The sequence below is a fragment of the Pelophylax lessonae genome (assembly GCF_965119305.1).
Source record: "Pelophylax lessonae genome assembly, chromosome: 4".
In the NCBI taxonomy this organism is placed as follows: domain Eukaryota; kingdom Metazoa; phylum Chordata; class Amphibia; order Anura; family Ranidae; genus Pelophylax; species Pelophylax lessonae.
In genome coordinates, this window is record NC_138771.1 from 16,396,786 (window position 1) to 16,421,279 (window position 24,494).

The 24,494-nt window shown below is 43.3% G+C and overlaps 1 protein-coding gene across 1 annotated transcript in view; it reads right to left on the bottom strand.

The window, feature by feature from the left end:
• IQCH (IQ motif containing H) overlaps positions 1–24,494 on the bottom strand; it is a gene marked incomplete at its 5' end in the record, with an annotated part of 256,557 nt that overhangs the window by 168,563 nt on the left and 63,500 nt on the right. Inside the window, 4 exon segments of the mRNA XM_082253044.1 lie at positions 7,750–8,292; positions 10,295–10,488; positions 15,326–15,457; positions 20,662–20,782. Coding sequence (XP_082109170.1) covers positions 7,750–8,292; positions 10,295–10,488; positions 15,326–15,457; positions 20,662–20,782 — 990 coding nt within the window.

The following is a 24,494-nucleotide window of genomic DNA, read 5'->3' on the forward strand; positions in this document are numbered from 1 at the left end:
ATATTCGGCCACCGATCGGCCGATTGTCGGCTTGTTAGTATGATGCTTCCGACAACCGACTGCGACTTTTCGGCCGAACAGAATCTGGTGTGCAGGCATTAAATTTTTTGTTGGCCAACACCAGAACGGCCGATTGTTCATCAGTCAGTACAGAATTCGGCCGACAAACAGCAGATGAGCAAGACTGGGCATGCTCAGAGAAGAAAAAACACACGGAAAGTTAACCATCACATGACATCACTTCTGCAGTCGGCTGTTGTTGGCCGACAAAATTTGTGTGCAGTCTTTAGCACTTTTCAACTGACAGGACAGCACCGAACAAAAGGCGGCCGATCGTTCGGCCGACATTCAGGACGTGTGTACGGGACTTTAGTCATTATCTTGTTCCTTCTCTACCTAACGCTGGCTGCTGGGAGGGTATTTAGTCTCTCTTCTGCTGTTACACATTGTTCCAGTGTTTTGCTTGCTGCCAGATACTGCTCCCCCTTATCTTGTTACACCTTGCTTCAGTGTTTTGCTTGCTGCCATATACTGCTAGCCATTGTCTTGTTCCTGCTCCACCTGCAGCTGGCTGCTGGGAGGGGATTTAATCCTTCTTCTGCTGTTATACCTTGCTCCAGTGTTTTGCTTGCTGCCAGATACTGCTCACTGTTATCTTGTTACACCTTGCTCCAGTGTTTTGCTTGCTGCCATATACTGCTAGCCATTATCTTGTTCCTGCTCCACCTGCTGCTGGCTGCTGGGAAGGTATTTAGTCCCTCTTCTGCTGTTACGCCTTGCTCCATTTTTTTGCTTGCTGCCATATACTGCTTTCCATTATCTTGTTGCTGCTATTTGATTGTAGTCTCTGCCTAGTACCTATACCCCGAACCCTAATGCTTTGTTCTTACTCCCCCTCGTTCCTGATCCCAGCGTTGGTTCCTATATGTTCCCTGCACCTCCAGTTTACCCTGCTTTTTTGTGTTCCCCATTTTTATATATTGTATACAGTTAGTTACATAGGTAGAATTTCTGTCATTCTGTTAGGTCATTTATTTAGGTATTTTGTTACTGGGTTTTTGGTTCACTTATATCTTCACGTTTGCTGACACCAGTGGGTGTCTCCCAGCAGCCAGCAGATCCCAGTAATCAGCTCCACCTGGTGCTGGCTGCTGGAAGGGTATTTAGTCCCTCTTCTGCTGTTACACCTTGCTCCAGTGTTTTGCTTGCTGCAAGATACTGCAAGCTGTTATCTTGTTCCTACTCCACCTGCTGCTGGCTGCTGGAAGGCTATTTAATCCCTCTTTTGCTGTTACACCTGGCTCTAGTGTTTTGCTAGCTGCCAGATACTGCTTGCTGTTATCTTGTGCCTGCTCCACCTGGTGCTGGCTATTTAATCCCTCTTCTGCTGTTACACCTTGCTCCAGTGCCTTGCTTGCTGCCAGATACTGCTCGCCATTATCTTGTTTCTACTTTTTGATTGTGGTCTCTGCTTAGTACCTTTGCATCAAACCCTGCTGCCTTGTTCCTACTCGCCCTTGTTCTCAATATTAGTTTTTGTTGCCCCTTCTTATTATATTCCCCGCATCTGCAGTTTTGCCCTGCTTTCCTGTGTTCCCCATTTGTATATATTGTATATAGTTAGTTTGATGGTTAGGATTTCTGTTATTCTGTTAGACCATTTAGTTAGGTATTTAGTTACTGTGTTTTTGGTTCACTTATATATTTATGTTTGTTGGTGTTTGGATTTCTTTTGTTTCACTATTAATACATTTACTTTATTATATATTATATATATATATATATATATATATATATATATATATATAGTCTAATCCCAGTTTCTTGGCATAGTAGATATGCTGGTACTCTACTCTCCGACAGCACCTAAAGGGCCATTCTGCTAGTTGATTCCCAGTTCCAGGTCAGTTCTGACCACAGCAACCCTCACAGCCCTAATTAAGCGGAAGGTTCACTTATCATCTGTGAATCGTATACTTCAATAAACTTTTATAGTATTAACTTCAAGTGTTATGAACCTTTATACTGAGTACACCTCTACACCCATCAAAGATTAAAATGCAGAGCACCTTGTCATTGCTTTAGGAGAGGCAGCAACCTGAGACCCCTACTGGACTCACCGACACCATACCTTGATCCCCCTTGACCCTTGACAAACCCCCTTGAAAGACAACGCTGCCCAGATCAACTCTAGTGATACCAGACCATACATTGGTTCAGTGTTGTCATACACACACACACATTGGATAGTCACTATTAGCGATGAGTTTGTGGTCCATCTGAACCCGGAAGTCAGCTGTCATTGCCAGGCCATGCTGTGATATTCCCCACCTTGCAGCTGCATGTATACAAAGGGGCAGAAGATGCCTGTGACATCATTGATCTAATAGGTCCATTTGTCCACATAAGGTCGATGATGTCACAAGCAGCCCTGCCCCTTTGTGTACACCAACTGCGGGGTCGGGAATCTACTTCCTGCAGATCATTGGTCCAGCAATGACAGCTAACTTCTGAGTTCGGACAAACTTGGGTTCATCAGTAGTCACCAGTATTCCATAGCAAAGGGAGGAGGGCAAAGGCACAACACTAGAACCGGTGTCAGTCATACACCCTAATCCTGACAGCACTGCTCCAAGCCTCCTGGGTATGTGTCCTGTCAGCTTAAAGTGGTTCTAAAGGCAGAAGTTTTTTTTTTTTTTTACCTCAATGCATTCTTTGCATTAGGATAAAAACCTTCTGTCTGCATTAGCTCCCCCAGCCCCCCAACCCCATATTTACCTGAGCCCCATCGCGATCCATCGATGTGCACAAGAGCCTCGGCTCTACCTCCTCATTGGCTGAGACAGTAGGGGGCACCATTGGCCCCCCCTGCTGTCAATCACAGACTGTGAGCCAATGAGGAGAGAGAGGGGCGGGGCCAAACCACAGCTCTGTGTGTGAATAGACATGCAGAGCATTGGCTCGGGGGCGCCTCTGCTCAGATGCCCCATTGCAAGCTGCTTGCTCTGGGGTCACTCAGCAGGAGGGAGAGGCCAGGCGACGGGCAAGACCATTACACAGAGCAGGTAAGTATACCATGTTTGTTATTTTTTTTTTTTTTTTTACAAATGCCAAGCCTTTAATATCACTTTAACATCTGCAGCAGGTGTCGGTCCCTTTTCTTGACGTGTTTCATCCGAATTGGTTTTAACCATTTGCCGCTCATTGGACGTCATGGACTTTGAGTGGAGATATTTGAATGATGGGTGCAGTTGCAGGCACCATTCAGATATCTTATTTATCTGCAGGAGAGATCTTCATTATCTGCAAGTAATTCCCTGCAATGTAAAAACCATCATAGCGGCTGTTTAGCTGCATGATTGCTTTTACAGGTGGCAGGAGGTGACATCTCACATCCCGCCTCCCCCCGCCACCCTCCGATGCTTCCCTGGTCTCTCCCGTGCAATCGAGGAGCAGGAGAATGAATCCGCCGACGGTCCCCTGCCATCTCTATGACCCTTGGAGGCCAAAAGCAATGTCATGACTGAGATCATGACTGAGATCAATTTTTTTTTTAATCTCAGGCTTTCCAGCATAGAGGAGAGATCTGGGGACTTAAAGACCCCAGATCTCTCCGTAAGGAGGATTTGTCATGCCCTATTCCTATTATAACGGATGTTTACATTTCTTGTAATAGGAACAAAAGTGATAAAAAAAAATAGAAAATTAAAAGGAAAGTTTAAAAATAAAAACAAAATAAACAAAAAAAAAAAAAAAAACTTAAACTGCCCCATCCCCTCGTGCTCGCACACAAAAGCGAATGCATATATGGGTCACGCCCGCATATGTAAATGCCATTAAAACCAAACATGTGAGGTAACGTTAGCACGAGAGCAATATTTCTAGCTTAAGACCTCCTCTGTAACTCTAAGCTGGTAACCTGTTAAAATTTTTAAAGCGTTGCCAATGGCGATTTTCTAAGTATCGTAGTTTGTCACCATTTCACAAGCGTGTGCAATTTTGAAGCGTGACATGTTAGGTATCTATTTCACTTGGCGTAACATCACCTTTCACATTATACAAAAAATTGGGGTAAATATTGTATTCGATTTTTTTTTCATTCATGAAAGTGCTTTTATTTCCAAAAAAAAAAAAAGCGTTTAAAAAATTGCTGCGGAAATACAGTGTGACATAAAAAAAGGGTCCCTGCTAAAAATATATATATATATATATATATATATATATATATATACAGTGCCTTGCGAAAGTATTCGGCCCCCCTTGAACTTTGCGACCTTTTGCCACATTTCAGGCTTCAAACATAAAGATATAAAACTGTAATTTTTTGTGAAGAATCAACAACAAGTGGGACACAGTCATGAAGTGGAACGAAATTTATTGGATATTTCAAACTTTGTTAACAAATAAAAAACTGAAAAATTGGGCGTGCAAAATTATTCAGCCCCTTTACTTTCAGTGCAGCAAACTCTCTCCAGAAGTTCAGTGAGGATCTCTGAATGATCCAATGTTGACCTAAATGACTAATGATGATAAATAGAATCCACCTGTGAGTAATCAAGTCTCCGTATAAATGCACCTGCACTGTGATAGTCTCAGAGGTCCGTTTAAAGCGCAGAGAGCATCATGAAGAACAAGGAACACACCAGGCAGGTCCGAGATACTGTTGTGGAGAAGTTTAAAGCCGGATTTGGATACAAAAAGACTTCCCAAGCTTTAAACATCCCAAGGAGCACTGTGCAAGCGATAATATTGAAATGGAAGGAGTATCAGACCACTGCAAATCTACGAAGACCTGGCCATCCCTCTAAACTTTCAGCTCATACAAGGAGAAGACTGATCAGAGATGCAGCCAAGAGGCCCATGATCACTCTGGATGAACTGCAGAGATCTACAGCTGAGGTGGGAGACTCTGTCCATAGGACAACAATCAGTCGTATACTGCACAAATCTGGCCTTTATGGAAGAGTGGCAGGAAGAAAGCCATTTCTTAAAGATATCCATAAAAAGTGTCGTTTAAAGTTTGCCACAAGCCACCTGGGAGACACCAAACATGTGGAAGAAGGTGCTCTGGTCAGATGAAACCAAAATCAAACTTTTTGGCAACAATGCAAAACGTTATGTTTGGCGTAAAAGCAACACAGCTTATCACCCTGAACACACCATCCCCACTGTCAAACATGGTGGTGGCAGCATCATGGTTTGGGCCTGCTTTTCTTCAGCAGGGACAGGGAAGATGGATAAAATTGATGGGAAGATGGATGGAGCCAAATACAGGACCATTCTGGAAGAAAACCTGATGGAGTCTGCAAAAGACCTGAGACTGGGACAGAGATTTGTCTTCCAACAAGACAATGATCCAAAACATAAAGCAAAATCTACAATGGAATGGTTCACAAATAAACATATCCAGGTGTTAGAATGGGCAAGTCAAAGTCCAGACCTGAATCCAATCGAGAATCTGTGGAAAGAACTGAAAACTGCTGTTCACAAAAGCTCTCCATCCAACCTCACTGAGCTCGAGCTGTTTTGCAAGGAGGAATGGGCAAAAATTTCAGTCTCTCGATGTGCAAAACCGATAGAGACATACCCCAAGCGACTTACAGCTGTAATCGCAGCAAAAGGTAGCGCTACAAAGTATTAACTTAAGGGGGCTGAATAATTTTGCACGCCCAATTTTTCAGTTTTTTATTTGTTAAGAAAGTTTGAAATATCCAATAAATTTCGTTCCACTTCATGACTGTGTCCCACTTGTTGTTGATTCTTCACAAAAAATTACAGTTTTATATCTTTATGTTTGAAGCCTGAAATGTGGCAAAAGGTCGAAAAGTTCAAGGGGGCCGAATACTTTTGCAAAGCACTGTATATATATATATATATATATATATATATATATATATATATATAATGTTTGGGGGTTCTAAGTAATTTTCTAGCAAAAAAACCCACAGATTTTTACATATATGAGAGAAATGTCTGAATAGGCTCAGTAGGCAAGTGGTTGATCAGCGATTACTCCCAATCTGGGTGAAACGTGTCAGAGCAGGGACTGAGCTAACTTTGCTGTTCTTGAACAATGTTTAATGGTTAGCAGAGTGTGGCCTGAGTTTAGCATTGAGTCATAGACCCAATGCAAAGGGGAGCAGTACATAGTTCTTATGCAGCGGGGAGCAGTAAGTGCAGAACCTGCTGCCATATAAGCAGCTCTCACTGGGCTTAGAGAGCTCCTGAAGTAATAAAAATATGACAGTGTTAGGCCTCATGCACATGGGCGTCCTTAGGCATTAATCCCTTCCCGCTGCCTTTACACAAATTTGCGGCCCCACAGAAGTTGGTCTTTATCCGTGAGTTTGCATATATGCATACCTATGTGTGTGCTGGGAGCGCACTGCACAGCGTGCTCCAATCACAGGGACTGGACTCTCACCATAGCCCCAGGTCTCATACTAATAATAGTACACATTATAGTCCAGGTAGTCCAGGTATAGTGAACGGGTAGTCCAGGTTCCAGATCATCTGATTGCTGTGGTAGCCTCTGATTGGCCATCACAGTGATCAGTCACTGTATAGCCTGACCCTGTGTTCTTTTTTTCTTCTCTTGAATGGAGAAAAAGATACACTGTATCTTTTTCTCTTTGCAATAGAAGAGGAAATAAATAAACAAAGATGTGTGTGTAAAATATTAATTAAAAAGATAATTAAAAATTAGCTAGTTCTTGGTTCTAAAGGCAGAAGGATGGAGTCAATGCCGGAAACAGCATCGATCGGGTCTCCGATGACGTAACCCGGAGGCGGCGTCCATGACGTCACTTCCGGGTTACTGTGCTGCAAAAGTTGGCAAATTTAAAAAACGGCTGTATGCAAAAATGCAGTTTGCGGCGTTTTACATACATGGAAGTGTAGTGGAGGGGTTTGGGATCTTTTAGACCCTCGATCCCTCCATAAAGAGTACCTGTCACTGCATATTGCTGTCACAAGGGATGTTTACATTGCTTGTGACAGCAATAAAAGTGATCAGATTTATTTATTTTTTTAAACTGTAATAAAGTTAAAAAAAAAAAATAAATAAATAGGAAAAAAAAAAATATTTTAGCGGCCCCCGTCACCGTTAGCTCGCGCACAAAAAAAACGTATACGGAAGTCGAGCCGCGAATGAAATCGCTGTTCAAACCACACATGTGAGGTATCGCCGCGATCGCCAGAGCGTGGGCAATAATTTTAAAAAAAGAGCTACACTCTAAATCTAAACTGGTAACCGCTGAAAAATTTAAAGCATTGCATATTGAGATCTCTATTGACCGTAGTTTGTCGCCATCCCACGGGGGGGGGGGCGCAATTTTAAACCGTAACATGTTGGGTATCTATTTACTCGGCGTGACATCATCTTTCACAATATAGAAAAAAAAATGGGCTAACTTTACTGTTTAATATTTTTTAAATGCGGTGAAATGTGATTTTTCACATTTTTTCCAAAAAAATGGTGTTTTAAAGACCGCTGCGCAAATACCGGGTGACAAAAAATATTGCAATGACCGACATTTTATTCTCCAGAGTCTTTGCTAAAAAAAATATATATAATGTTTGGGGGTTCTAAGTAGTTTTCTAGGAAAAAATACTGGTTTTAACTTGTAAACAAAAAGTGTCCGAAATAGGGCTGGGGCTTAAGTGGTTAAGGGCATAGTGTGATGTGAGAGGGTCAATGGTCTCCTTTGCTTTGTCTAGTAGCAGAACACATAAAGAATAGGTACTGACCTTTGCTCTAGATCTAAAGTTCTGTAAATGGTGGTCTCTGGATTCCAGCAACATCTTATGTACTCTGGATTTTTGCACATACAGCAACCAGGCAATGGCGATGACCCCAGCAGCCCATCGTTGCTGACGGTGGGCCAGGTATGCCACTCTGTCTTTATACCCTCGCCATGTGGTTTGGATCTTCAGAGCAGCTGCTGACCTTCCTTCTCTTCCCTTGTACCGCTGCCCGGGCTGGTTCAAGTATGTGTGAACCAAGGATTTGTTTTCCAACACAGACAGTAGCTGAGATATTGATGGAGCCTTACCCAGCTCCACATCCAACGTAGCTATCTTCATCCTCTCTCCATTGACCACTGCAGTAGGAATAGCGTAATCCTGGAGTAACCTTAGTAAGCTCTGCAGAAAAGTCATAAAACGACCCCAGCTAAGACAGTAATGCTGCTTAAAGGCCAAAAAGTCTGCTGCCTCCGGATCGATCACACCTTTGTAGATGGTAAAAGACTGACCAATGGGAGCAGTGATGGCAGTCAACTCCCAAGGATCCTGTTGGAAGAAAACAGTAAAACCAGCATAAGTATGGAAAACAAAATCAAATGCAATATACAAACCCAATTCCAAAAAAGTTGGGACACTGTACAAATTGTGAGTAAAAAAGGAATGGACTAATTTACAATTCTCAAACTTATATTTTATTCACAATATAATATAGATAACATATCAAATGTTTAAAGTGAAACTTTTTGAAATGTCATGGCAAATATTGGCTCATTTTGGATTCCATGAGAGCTACACATTCCAAAAAAGTTGGGACAGGTAGCAATAAGAGACCGGAAAAGTTAAATGTACATATAAGGAACAGCTGGAGGACCAATTTGCAACTTATTAGGTCAATTGGCAACATGATTGGGTATAAAAAGAGCCTCTCAGAGTGGCAGTGTCTCTCAGAAGTCAAGGTGGGCAGAGGATCACCAATTCCTCCAATGCTGCGGCAAAAATAGTGCAGCAATATCAGAAAGGAGTTTCTCAGAGTAAAATCGCAAAGAGTTTGAAGTTATCACCATCTACAGTGCATAATATCATCCAAAGATTCAGAGAATCTGGAACAATCTCTGTGCATAAGGGTCAAGGCCGGAAAACCATACTGGATGGCGGTGATCTTCGGGCCCTTAGACGACAATGCATCACATACAGGAATGCTACTGTAATGGAAATCACAACATGGGCTCAGGAATACTTCCAGAAAACATTGCCGGTGAACACAATCCACCGTGCCATTCACCGTTGCCGGCTAAAACTCTATAGGCCAAAAAAGAAGCCAAATCTAAACATGTTCCAGAAGCGCAGGCGTTTTCTCTGGGCCAAGGCTCATTTATAATGGACTGTGGAAAAGTGGAAAACTGTTCTGTGGTCAGACGAATCAAAATTTGAAGTTCTTTTTGGAAAACTGGGACGTCATGCCATCCGGACTAAAGAGGACAAGGACAACCCAAGTTGTTATCAGCGCTCAGTTCAGAAGCCTGCATCTCTGATGGTATGGGGTTGCATGAGTGCGTGTGGCATGGGCAGCTTACACATCTGGAAAGGCACCATCAATGCTGAAAGGTATATCCAAGTTCTAGAACAACATATGCTCCCATCCAGACGTCGTCTCTTTCAGGGAAGACCTTGCATTTTCCAACATGACAATGCCAGACCACATACTGCATCAATTACAATATCATGGCTGCATAGAAGAAGGATCCGGGTACTGAAATGGCCAGCCTGCAGTCCAGATCTTTCACCCATAGAAAACATCTGGCGCATCATAAAGAGGAAGATGCGACAAAGAAGACCTAAGACAGTTGAGCAACTAGAAGCCTGGATTAGACAAGAATGGGACAACTTTCCTATTCCTAAACTTGAGCAACTTCTCCTCAGTCCCCAGACGTTTGCAGACTGTTATAAAAAGAAGAGGGGAGGCCACACAGTGGTAAACATGGCCTTGTCCCAACTTTTTTGAGATGTGTTGATGCCATGAAATTTAAAATCAACTTATTTTTCCCTTAAAATGATACATTTTCTCAGTTTAAACATTTGATATGCCATCTATGTTGTATTCTGAATAAAATATTAAAATTTGAAACTTCCACATCATTACATTCTGTTTTTATTCACAATTTGTTCAGTGTCCCAACTTTTTTGGAATCGGGTTTGTACTTTTTATACAGAAGCTGAAGTCCTCTTGTAGACTACAAAAACACAACTTCATTGTTTACTGGCAAGCAGATGTAAAACTGTTATGGAGGTAGTAAGACCATAAGCCCAGCTGTGCATAGGCCTGTAGGCACACGATTATTATCTTCGGGGTCAATCTTGGCATATCTGTTAATATGTGAGAAGTATTTAAAATACATCAGGACTTTGGTGAAGATTGTACTGAACAAAAAATATGCAGATTGCCCTTTCTCATCACAACGCATACACATCTGCTACTGCCCTGAGGGACAGAAGAAGTGAGATGACCCGAGAAGAAAAAGATGTCATTTAGTAAATTGTACATATGTACCTGTGATACGGGAGATTCGCTGGCCTCTCTTTCTTGGTTTGTCACATTGGCTGATGTCCTAGAAGTTTGGTTGGAAACGTTGTGACGCGCTGAAGAAAATGGCGTTTCCATTCCATGGCTTGATGACCGAGACTCTAACTGGTCTTGGTTTGCTTGGTGTGAATCCTCTTCTGACAGCTTGACATGGCCTTTTCCTATATAATACAATATCACAGAGATTGTAAAAAAAATAAGGGTTGATTTACTAAAACCGGGAAGTGCAAAATCTGGTGCAGCTGTGCATGGCAGCCAATCAGCTTAGCTTCTAACTTCAGTTTGTTCTATTAACCACCTGCCGACTGCCGTCGGTATATTTACTGCGGCAGTCAGCCCCTCACAGGCAAAGCGATGTAGGGCTACGTCACTCGCCTGTGAGGCTCTAGGGGGCGAGAGCGCTCCCGCTCGCTCACGGACACCCCCGCGCGTGTGCCCGGCGGACATCGTAACTCATCAGAGATCAGTCGTGTGATCCTGAGGATCACGGCTTTTCTCTGTTTATTAAAAGTACACCTTAATCAGCCACAGAACCTGTGTAATTAATGTGTGTCCTGGTTTAAAGGGATGAGGTGGCATCCCTAGCCACATCCCTCATGAACTTTACAAAATTGTTTCCCCTGAATTTGGGGCTTTTTAGGCACTTTTATGTTTGATCATATAAATGAAAAAATGTTTATAAAAAATTACATATTTTATTAACCACTTGCCGTCTGCTCACGTTGAGCCTACTGCGGCAAAGTGGTTCGTTATCGTCCAGCGACGTAGACCTACGTCTTCAGACACTCCCCTTTCTCGGCGGCGCGCGCACACAGCCGGATGCTCGCTCCCGCTGTATTCAGTCACAGCGGGAGTCGGGCCAGGGGAGGAGCGGCGGCGATCGCCGCTGCTCTTCCCCGATCGTCAGGGAATCGAGTGTGGAGATCCGCCCGCCTGTGTAAACACAAGCGGGCGGATCTCCTAAGTGACAGGCAGGGTCAGATTGCAGTGTTCAGCATAGTTGAACCCTCGATCTGTCCCTGTGTCACTCAGTCACCCCCCCCCCCCACACACGTCAGTAAGCACCAGGCATACATTAACCCCTCCCTCTCCAATAAAATTAACCCCTTCCCTGCCAGTGTCATTTTTACAGTAACAGTGCATATTTATAGCACTGATTACTGCAGTAATGTCACTGGTACCCCCAAAAGTGTCAAAAATGTCAGTCAAGGGTCCGATCTGTCCACCGCAATGTCGCAGTCCCGCAAAAAAAATTGCAGATCGCCGCCATTACGCGTTAAAAAAAAACCCACCAAAAAATGACAGAAATCTTTCCCTTTGTTAGTAAACGCAATAACTTTTGCGCAAACCAATCAAAATACGCTTATTGTGATTTTTTTTTACCAAACATATGTAGCAGAAAACAAATTGGCCAAAAATTAAAAATTTTTTGATTTTTACATTTTTTTGGGGGGAATTTCATATAAAAAAATTTGAAAAATATTGCTATTTTTTCAAAATTTACGCTCTTTTTTTGTTTATAGCACAAAAAGTAAAAATCGCACAGGTGATCAAATACCACCAAAAGAAAGCTCTGTTTGTGGGGAAAAAAGGACGTAAATTTCGTTTGGGTACGGCGTTGCACGACAGCGCAATTATCAGTTAAATTCGCACGGTGCCGAATCGCAAAAAGTGGCCTGGACTTAAGACAGCAAAATCCTCCGGTGGTAAAGTGGTTAATCAGCCACAGAACCTGTGTAATTAATGTGTGTCCTGGTTTAAAGGGATGAGGTGGCATCCCTAGCCACATCCCTCATGAACTTTACAAAATTGTTTCCCCTGAATATTGGGGCTTTTTAGGCACTTTTATGTTTGATCATACAAATGAAAAAAATGTTTATAAAAAATTACATATTTTATTAAGACATGTTAAAAAACTGGTTATTACATATACAAAAAATACATGACGATGTTCACACGACACAATGTATGCTTATGATGGACTGCGAATACACCAACTGTGAGGGATGTCATAGTGTGGAAACCAGGTGTCACTGAGACCTGGAAGACTCCATCCCTGAATCTCCAAGACTGCACTGAACAAAATTATAAACGCAACACTTTTGTTTTTGCCCCCATTTTTCATGAGCTGAACTCAAAGATCTAAGACTTCTAAGACATTTATCACCAACAGTGAATCAACTGTCACCTCCTGAGAAGAAGACCACCACCAAAGAGTATCAGGTGTACTCTTACCAGAACATGGGGACCATTTAATAAAAGAAAGGTCAAATAAGCTGGTTGTCATATGGTTCTCCATAGCATCCACAGACATGGGCGGCACTCTATGAACTCCAGGCCATTCCTCCAAACATCAGCAGTTGGCATAAGAGCAAACATACAAACCGAATAGTGTAAAACCCTTTAAAACATTTATTAAATGAGCAAAGTGCTTGCGTCATCGCGTACCAGAAGTGATGAGAAACGCCATCTTCATTAGTCGGCAAGTTTGTTACCCATTGCGGAATTCTTTTTTTTAACCACTTAAAGCGGAGTTCCAGCCTTTTCACTCACCTGTCAAACGGTCCAGCGATGCGGCCGCCCGAAGCCTCGATCCTCTTCCCTCTGGTCTCGGCGGCGCCGGCATCACTGTTGTGGGCACCCGGCTGTGACAGTTTGCGGCTTCACAGCCGGGTACCCACTGCGCATGCGCGAGTTGCGCTGCGCGTCTTGATTGGCCGGCAATCTTCTGGGACCTCTGACATGTCCCAGAAGATTGCAGGGAGGGAGGGGGAGAGGAGAACTTCCGTTCAGGGCGCCGCGGCACTCCGAGCGGAAGTGGGAGCGGGTACCTGTCAAAACTAGGTACCCGCTCCCCCCCCAAAAAATGACATGCCATATGTGGCATGTCAGGGGGTTAGAATACCTAAAGCGGAAGTTCCACTTTTGGGTGGAACTCCGCTTTAAGCCCCAGAAGATTTTACCCCCTTCCGGACCAGGGCCTATTTTGCGATTCGGCACTGCGTGATTTTAACGGACAATTGCGCGGTCGTGCAGCGATGTACCCACATGAAATTGACGTCCTTTTTTTCCCACAAACAGAGCTTTCTTTTGGTGGTATTTCATCACCTGTGCGATTTTTACTTTTTGCGCTATAAACAAAAAAAGAGCATCAATTTTGAAAAAATAACAATATTTTTCACATTTTTTTATATGAAATTCCCCCAAAAAAATGTAAAAATATTTTTTTTTTAACATTTTTGGCCAATTTGTTTTCTGCTACATATGTTTGGTAAAAAAAAAATCGCAATAAGCGTATTCTGATTGGTTTGCGCAAAAGTTATCGCGTTTACTAACTAAGGGAAAGATTTCTGTCATTTTTGGTGTTTTTTTAACGAGTAATGGCGGCGATCTGCGATTTTTTGACAATGACTGCTACATTGCGGCGGACAGATTGGACCCTTGACTGACATTTTTGACACTTTTGGGGGTACCAGTGACATTACTACAGTAATCAGTGCTATACATATGCACTGTTACTGTAAAAATGACATTGGCAGGGAAGGGGTTAACTTTATTGGAGAGGCAGGGGTTAAATGTGTCCCTAGGGGCATGCTTCTTCCTGTAAAGGGGCGTGGCTTTAGATGTAACCACAGAGACATACGATCCTAAATAGCAGGATCGTATGATCTCTGCAGTTACACCAGGGAGAATGACAGGCGGCTTTGTTTACATCAGCCGCCTGCCGTTCTCCCTCTCCAGCGGGAGATTGCGAGTGGCCGGCGGACATCCGAGCCGCCGGTCACTCGCGATGTAATGTCTGTGAAAGAGCGGGGGCGGGAGCACGCCTCCGGCGGCGCGCGCTCGCCCCCTATTGGCTCGCGGGCGAGTGACGTATATGGAAAAAACAGAGGTGACCAGCGCTATGGAGCTATGTAAATAACGTATATGAGGTAATAAGGTGGGAGCTGCCAGCAACCGAAACCCTAGGGGTTAGAAGTGAAACAAAGTGTAAGGAGGTTGATAGGGCGCTACCTGTGAGTGACAAACTGCTGGGTAAAATAGTGTACCAAATCAAAATGGTATATAGATAAAATAAAGTGCACAAGTGTTGTTATTAACCCGATGGGCTGGGAGAAATAACCAATTATTGTCCTGAATCCAGCAATGTGCAGTGACAAAGTGCAAAGTGCTATGTGCAATAAATAGACAGAAAAATGAAGAAGCAGTGATAATTTATTCCAAGAAAAAACACTATACAGTGTAAATAACAGTGGTGCTTTCTGGAAATAAATTTATATAAAATTGTGGTGAGAATAAATAAATAAATATAAGAATTTTCCTAAGAAGCTGTTGTGTGCAAATAATCAAAAGTGATAAAAGTTCCAATAGGTGAAAGAGAGGTTGCATCCACCTGTGTGACCACTAAGTGTCGCACCTTACATACAACCTGTTTGTTGCAATTGAGATGAAGCAGGCAGATTATCCCAGGGGTTCCTCCAGTGAAACGAGCGGGTACAGGCTCTCTAATTCCTCAAAGATAAGAGAGGAAACCCCATGATGCCGTATACAAATGTAATCAGATTGATAGAAAACGTAAGGACTCACGGTGTAGGTTGTTCACGATCAGTATGTCCCACCGGGAAGCTTCCGCATTCCACGGCACGATCTTCACAAGCCGGAAGTGACGTATGACGCAATAAGACTCCGCCCTATGCGTTTTGTCAGAGGACATCTGCTGGAGCTTTGCCCAGGAGGGGCTGACCGCCGCCGTATATAGTCGTGCGGCGGTCGGCAAGGGGTTAACAATGTTAGTGAGATTTTAAGATTTAATAAATGTTTTAAAAGGGTTTTACACTATTCGGTTTGTATGTTTCCTCTCATGCCAACTGCTGATGTTTGGGGGAATGGCCTGGAGATCATAGAGTGCCGCCCATGTCCGTGGATCAAACTCTTCAAAGACCAAACACACCATACCATGTAGAAAAATAAAAAAAATAAAACCTTCAGCACAAGTACCTTCTGAATTAGAGGCCGTCCAACGAGACTGAGCACTACGCAGGGCCAGAGTCTGGGGCTGAATAGCGGGAGGAACCAAGGTTAGCCGAGCAGCTGGAGGAATGAGACCTCTCTGCAGTAGACTGAGGATTCCTAAAAGGATAAAATATGGCGTAATGTATATTCATACACAAATGATGTTCTGTATGTTGCATAATTCTGACATATTATATACAGTAAAAGCAAACGATACTTATAAATCTTTGATATATTTTATTAAAGTGAAATTCCTCTTAGGAAAAAATAGATAGAATGGGGAGGAGCAAGTATCTCTCATTTGTTTGTGGCCAAATTTGTAAGATTTCCCCACACTTTACCCCCCTCTTATTGGTTCACTCCAACAGTGACACACATAGACAACATGACATCATTTCTAATTATTCCTACCCTATTCATAAGCAAAATTATCAAACTTTTGGCTGCAGACTTTGGCTAAAGATGCTCACTATAGATTTTTTATTTTTCAATTGTCTTTATTAATATTTTGAAAAGAATAACAGTAAAAGGAGCATTGTGCAGAGCAGCGAACAATCCTTGCAAGAAATGGTACATAAGTGGGGAGAACAGAAGAACAGAATGACAGAAAATCTTGGCAATTGGGTTAGGTCTTCTCTAAGATCACAGGTGAGCATGTGGCCCCCAACGGAAGTAAACAGGATTATCATGTTTTGTGTTATAACATTGATGTAGAACAACATGAACATTATAAATACTGGGAGGTGGTCATCCATATGATCATCCCTTGAATCAGTGCTTTAAGTGTGCTGGTACGCACCGGTACTCAGTACCGCCACTCCTGCAAAAAGCTCTTGAGAGTACCGCCACCTCTCCCTGCGCCCAGAACGTGATTTTAGCGTACCAGTACGCAGGGCCAATCCACTGTTGAAAAGGGGGGGACGCCGCTCTGCAGACAGAACAGTAAATCCCACATCGATGCCAGCCGCACCGCTGACCGCTCTGCCTCTGCTGTGCTTCCTTCCCTCTGTATCACTGGTTGCAACCAGTGACGTCATACGCCCGGCCCGCCGCCCCAGCATTCACAGCGGAGGAGGAACTTATTCCTCCGCGCACCTAAACAGTGCTCCATCCCCCACTCCTCCAGCAGTGCCCTGCGCGGTGGTGTCCTGACTCCTGCCGACTCCGAGAAAGTAAAGCCTGGCTGCCGCTGCTTGTCACCCCACAGTGCCCTAGCTGCCTGCCGCCTGCCACCACAGCACCTGCCTGGCCTGCCAGTGCCACCACAGAGCCCTGCCATCCTTCCTGCCACCAGCACAGCACATTAGGTGAGTTACCAGCCCAAAACCAACCTGGCTTCATCTTACTTCCTGGCATTTGGCTATCCAGAGCTTAATGTATCCCTAAATATTTGTCAATGCTCGTGTCGTACCACATTTTTATATTTTTATATTTATAGCATATTTAGCAATAGCAAGTACCCTGTGACCAGTAGGGATGTAACGATATCAAAATCTCACGGTACGATACAATTTCCATATTGACCTCACGGTACGATATTTATTGCGATATTGTGGAAAAGCTCATGGTATTGTTAAATAGCTCATGATAGTGTTTGTGATGATAATAGCGAAAAAATACCGACATTTATTCTGCTTTTGCCAGTCAACAGGCAATTTATTGTTGTATTTATGGATCCATGACAACATAAAGCACTGATCACATAGTGCTTTTAAAGTGCAAGTTGTAGTCAGGAACATCAATATTCTGTATAGTAATATTTGGTTGCATAACTGATTCTTCTGTGCAATGTTCAAGTTAAGAAGCAGCTAGAACAATTGTAAACAAACAATAGGCAATTCCCTTTAAGTGCAAACAAAGATCAAGTTAAGTCAGGTTTAAATGTGCAAGGCAAATAAAGGCAGCCTTTTAAAACTGGTATTTAGGAACATAACTTAAACTTAAATAAAATAGTCAGTCAAAAAGCCTTTAAAAAAAACACTGACCTATCATTTAGCTTATGTTCACGTTTTTCATCAGAAAGATCAAAATATCTACATTGCAAGAAAAAAAAAAACAGTAAAAAAAATCCTTAAACTCTGGTCTATGTATTTAACAATGATTTGTTCCGTGGGACTGTGTTTATTCCTCTTGCTTTTTGATGGATACCTGTCCTTTTAATATTGTAACCCAACCACGACGATATCGAGACGACCGCGACGATATGATATCGCGATATCTTCGATATCGTTACATCCCTAGTGACCAGACCTGCTTTTTGCTTTCTTGCACCTCTCCCGGCTTGCCCCTGACCTGGCTTTAGATTCTGCTCTGTAAATTTGCTTGGACTCTTTGTAAAGAATATTTAAAAAAATAATAATAATAATCTGCTTGGTCATCTACCTATCCAATTTCTGTCCTCAAATCTGTGCTCCACTGCCCACATGTTGATGATATTGGCCTGGGCTGTTACGCCCCGTACACACTTTCAGATAATCGGACGACTTAGGCTCCATTCACACCAGCGCGACTTGTCAGGCGACTTGTCAGCCTGACAAGTCGCGCTCCCTCGCGGTCCATTGACTGCTACAGGACCCGTTCTAATAGGAGCGACACAAGTCGCTCCGACTTAGAAAAAGGGTCCTGTACTACTTCGGGGCGACCTCGGAGCGACTTGCATAGACTTCCATTATGTGAAGTCCGTGCAAGTCGCGCCGAAGTCGTGGTGCATGGGAATGCACAAGTCGCCCCCGGAGTAGTACAGAGTCGCGCCGCCCCAGTGTGAACCGAGCCTTAACGTTCGCATTTTGTTGCATGATACTAACATCGAATTCAACAATGCGTACAAACCGTATGATTTTTGTCATATGATTCTGGAAAAGCTTCCTGGTTGCTTAGCTACGTATAAGATGGTGCAAAACAAAAACAATGGCAGCCAGGCTTTTTCCATGCTATTTTAGTGTTTCTGATCATGCGCGGTCTTTGTCGATCGATTTTTAGCGGACGCATTCTGTACTGATGAAACGATTGTCGTTCGCGAGGCTGTCGTACGACACAAGTTTTCCTGTTTGTCCTTTCGGATTTTGTTGGATGAACTGTCATATGGCCCTTTGCTCGCTTTAATCCAGCCCATGGAGCAAGATTTTATCTATATCACTATAACTAATGAAGGGGGTAGGATTCTTTCCAATGACACCAATGATGGGGCACTATTCCTCCCGCTGACACCAATGATGGGGCACTATTCCTCCCACTGATACCATAGATGGGGCACTATTCCTCCCACTGACACCGAAGATGGGACACTATTCATTCCACTGATACCAAAGATCGGCACTATTCCTCCTACTAATACCAATGATGGGGCACTATTCCTCCCACTGACACCAATGATGGGGCACTATTCCTTCCACTGATACCAATGATAGGACACTATTCCTCCCACTGATACCAATGATGGGACACTATTCCTCCCACTGACACCAATGATAGGACACTATTCCTCCCACTGATACCAATGATGGGGCACTATTCCTTCCACTGACACCAATGATGGGGCATTATTCCTCCCACTGATATCAAAGATGGGGCACTATTCTTCCCACTGATACCAAAGATGGGGCACTATTCATCCCACGGATACCAAAGATGGGGCACTATTCCTCCCACTGATACCAATGATGGGGCACTATTCCTCCCACTGATACCAAAGATGGGGCACTATTCCTTCCACTGATACCAATGATGGGGCACTATTCATCCCACTGATACCAAAGATGGGGCACTATTCTTCACACTGATACCAATGATGGGGCACTATTCCTCCCACTGATACCAATGATGGGATACTATTCCTCCCACTGACACCAATGATGATGCACTATTCCTCCCACTGACACCAATGATGGGGCATTATTCTTCCCACTGATATCAAAGATGGGGCACTGTTCCTTCCACTGATACCAATGATGGGGCACTATTCCTCCCACTGATACCAATGATGGGGCACTATTCACCCCACTGATACCAAAGATGGGGCACTATTCCTCCCACTGATACCAATGATGGGGCACTATTCCTCCCATTGACACCAATGATGGGGCACTATTCCACCCACTGATACCAATGATGGGGCACTATTCCTTCCACTGACACCAATGATGGGGCACTATTCCTCCCACTGATACCAATGATGGGGCACTATTCCTCCCACTGATACCAATGATGGGACACTATTCCTTCCACTGACACCAATGATGGGGCACTATTCCTCCCACTGATACCAATGATGGGGCACTATTCCTCCCACTGATACCAATGATGGGGCACTATTCCTCCCACTGATACCAATGATGGGGCACTATTCATCCCACTGATTCCAAAGATGGGGCACTATTCCTCCCACTGATACCAATAATGGGGCACTATACCTCCCACTGATACCAAAGATGGGGCACTATTCCTCCCACTGATACCAATGATGGGGCACTATTCCTTCCACTGATACCAATGATGGGGCACTATTCCTCCTACTGACACCAATGATGGGGCACTATTCCTCCCACTGATACCAATGATGGGGCACTATTCATCCCACTGATACCAAAGATGGGGCACTATTCCTCCCACTGATACCAATAATGGGGCACTATACCTCCCACTGATACCAAAGATGGGGCACTATTCCTCCCACTGATACCAATGATGGGGCACTATTCCTTCCACTGATACCAATGATGGGGCACTATTCCTCCTACTGACACCAATGATGGGGCACTATTCCTCCTACTTACACCAATGATGGGGCATTATTCCTCCCACTGACACCAATGATGGGGCACTAATCTTCCCACTGATGCCAAAGATGAGGCATTGTTTACTCCCACAGATGTCAGGACGTTTTCTACTCCCACTGGCCACAATTGGCCCCCCCCCTAAAGTCTACAGGACAGTAAACTGGCCCTTTGTTTAGAAAGTTTGGGGACCCCTGCTCTAGGCGAAGATTGCTCTCTAATGTCTAAAAATTCTTGAAACTGAAAAAAAAAAATCTCTTGTTTCAGATGATAGAAAATGTGTAGAATTGTTAAACAATGATGCATTTCTTTTAATAGGAACATTTTCATCTGAACATCAAACACAAAAATAGAACCGATTTAAAAAAAAAAAAAACAACACTATTAATCATCCCTCAGGGGAAGTACAAGGCCCTGACCTCATAATGGTAACATACATAGTCTGTAACATATATTATACTGTCATGGGCCATGGGGGAAAACAGGTGTTAGGTAGAAGTCATTATCCTCCAGCATAGTCTTTGTATTGTCTGTAGCGGGAGATCTCACCTTTTTGTACGTCTTTTTCATGCACTGGTGGTGGAGTCAGAGAGGAATCCATACGGTGTGAGGCCGGTAACACGGAAAGATGGCTGATGGTCGGTCCTTTGACAATCTTCTCCATAGGCACCTAGAAAAAGCAGCAACAATGTATGCAAAGTGACCACCATTATAAAATAATGTTCAATGATTTGTCTGTAACATATTAGAAGGGATAATGGAATGCTTTATTAAAGTAGTTCCCAACCTCAATCCTTAAAGGGTAACTCCACTTTCGTGGGGAAAAAAAATCTGAAAATAAAGAAAAAACAATATAGCGTATACAATTGCAACACAAATCATATTGTAATTGAATGTTAATAAAAATGACCTTTCCTTTTCAATCTGCAGCTGTTTTAATTTTCTGAAAATGCAATATAGCCACCTAGAGCTGTTCTGTATACAGAAGGTATACTGACCACACCCCCAGAAACATAATTTCCTGCTTGTGTGATTGGCTCCCCAATTTTCCCAGAAGTCTGCACTAAGATACATGTCCGATTTCTAGCATCCCCTGCAACAAAAATTTCATTTTTTGGTGAGATACTTCCAAAAAAGGGACACGTCTAAAGGGATGCAGGCCCAGTAGCTTTCCTCATTGAAGCCCTGCAGCTGCCATAGCTGATAGATAATTATGAAACCACTCCCATTAGACCCACTCAGCACAAAGGCACAGAGGAACAAACAATGATTTCTTCAGAATAACAAAAGGTAGGAATCTGTCACAAAGTTTGCTAAAATCCCTGCAATGTACAGAGATCACCCAGAGGGGAATGATTTTCGTAACAAAAGTGGAGTTACACTTTAAGTACCCACAACAAGTCATGTGTTGTAAATTTCCCTTAGATAAAAAAGCTGCCATACCCACTGAGTCATTGACATTGTTTTAACCACTTAAGCCCCGGAAGATTTTACCCCCATTCCAACCAGGGCCTATTTTGCGATTCCGCACTGCATGCTTTTAACGGACGATTGCGCGGTCGTGCGACGCTGTACCTAAACGGATTTGACGTCCTTTTTTTTCCCACAAACAGAGCTTTCTTTTGGTGGTATTTGATCACCTGTGCGATTTTTTGATCATGCGCTATAAACAAAAAAAGAGCGTAAATTTTGCAAAAATAACAATATTTTTCACATTTTTTTATATGAAATTCCCCCCCAAAAAAATGTAAAAATCAAAATTTTTTTAACATTTTCAGCCAATTTGTTTTCTGCTACCTATGTTTGGTAAAAAAAAAATCGCAAAAAGCGTATTTTGATTGGTTTGCGCAAAAGTTATTGCGTTTACTAACTAAGGGAAAGATTTTTGTCATTTTTATTGTTTTTTTCTTAACGAGTAATGGCGGCGATCTGCGATTTTTTTTTGCGGGACTGCGACATTGCGGCGGACAGATCGGACCCTTGACTGACATTTTTGACACTTTTGGGGGTACCAGTGACATTACTGCAGTAATCAGTGCTATAAATATGCACTGTTACTGTAAAAATGACACTGGCAGGAAAGGGGTTAACTTTATTAGTGATCAAGGGGTTCAATGTGACCCTAGGGGCGTGCTTCTTACTGTAAAGGGGTGTGGCTAGTGATGTAACCACAGAGACATACGATCCTACATAGCAGGATCGTATGATCTCTGCAGTTAGATCAGGGAGAATGACAGGCGGCTTTGTTTACATCAGCCACCTGCCTTTCTCTCTCTCCAGCGGGAGATCGCGAGTGGCCAGCGGACATCTGGTCCGCCGGTCACTCGCGCGGACATGTCAGGGAACGAGCGGGGGCGGGAGCGCGCCTCCGACGGCGCGCGCTCGCCCCCTAGAGGCTCACAGGCGAGCGACGTAGTACTACGTCACTTTGCCTGTACGGGGCTGACCGCCGCAGTAAATGTACTTGCGGCGGTCGGCAAGTGGTTAAAGTAGTTCACAACCTCAATCCTAAAAGAGTAACTCCACTTTCGTAGTGGAAAAAAAAAAATAAGCAAATAAAGAAAAAACAATATAGCGTATACAATTGTGACACAAATCATATTGTAATTGAATGTTAATAAAAATGACCTTTCCTTTTCAATCTGCAGCTGTTGTAATTTTCTGAAAATGCAATATGGCCGCCTGGAGCTGTTCTGTATACAGAATGTATACTGACCACACCCCCAGAAACATCATTTCCTGCTTGTGTGATTGGCTCCCCAATTTTCCCAGAAGTCTGCACTAAGATACAAGTCCGATTTCTAGCATCCCCTGCATTTCATTTTTGGTGAGATACTCCCAAAAAGGGACACGTCTAAAGGGATGCAGGTCCAGTAGCTTTCCTCATTGAAGCCCTGCAGCTGCCACAGCTGATAGATAATTATGAAACCACTCCTATTAGACCCACTCAGCACAGAGGATCAAACAATGATTTCTTCAGAATAACAAAAGGTAGGAATCTGTCACAAAGTTTGCTCAAATCCCTGCAATGTACAGAGATCACCCAGAGGGGAATGTTTTTCGTAACAAAAGTGGAGTTACACTTTAAGTACCCACAACAGGTCATGTGTTGGGAATTTCCTTTAGATAAAAAAGCTGCCATACCCACTGAGTCATTGACATTGTTTTAACCACTTGCCGACCGCTCACTCGAGCTCTACTGCGGCAAAGTGGTTAGTTCCCTTCCAGCGACGTAGACCTACGTCGCTGGACTCTTCCCCTTGTGGGCAACGCACACGCACCGCTGGAGGCTCGCTCCCGCTGTATTCAGTCACAGCGGGAGTCGGGCCAGGGGATCACCGCCGCTCTTCCCCGATCGTCAGGGAATCGAGTTTGGAGATCCGCCCACTTGTGTAAACAGAGCGGGTGGATCTCCTAAGTGACAGGCAGTGACAGATTGCAGGGTTCAGCATAGCTCAACATGCGATCTGTCCCTGTGTCACTCAGTCACCTCCCCCCACACACGTTAGTAAGCACCAGGCATACATTAACCCCTCCCTCTCCAATAAAATTAACCCCTTCTCTGCCAGTGTCATTTTTACAGTAACAGTGCATATTTATAGCACTGATTACTATAGAAATGTCACTGGTACCCCCAAAAGTGTCAAAAATGTCAGTCAAGGGTCCGATCTGTTCGCCGCAATGTCGCAGTCCCGCAAAAAAAAAAAAATCGCAGATCGCCGCCATTACTCGTTAAAAAGAAAAAACACCAAAAATGACAGAAATCTTTCCCTTAGTTAGTAAACACAATAACTTTTGCGCAAACCAATCTAAATACACTTATTGTGATTTTTTTTTACCAAACATAGGTAGCAGAAAACAAATTGGCCAAAAATTTAAAAAAATTTTGATTTTTACATTTTTTTTGGGGGGGGATTTCATATAAAAAAATGTGAAAAATATTGTTATTTTTTCAAAATTTACGCTCTTTTTTTGTTTATAGCGCAAAAAGTAAAAATCGCACAGGTGATCAAATACCACCAGAAGAAAGCTCTGTTTGTGGGAAAAAAAGAACGTAAATTTAGTTTGGGTACGGCGTCGCACGACCACGCAATTGTCAGTTAAATTCGCACAGTGTCGAATCGCAAAAAGTGGCCTGGACTTAAGACAGCAAAATCCTCCGGTGGTAAAGTGTTTACAGCAGTGGTCTCCAAACTGCAGCCCTCGGGCCAAATACTGCCCTTTGCTTGCATTTATCAGGCCCTTGAGGCACTGATCCTTCCACTGACACCAATGACTGGACACTATTACTCCTACTGATAAGAGGCACTTTTCCTCCCAATAGCAGCAATGATGAGGCACCATTCCTTTTACTGACAGCAACATTGGGGCATAATTCCTTC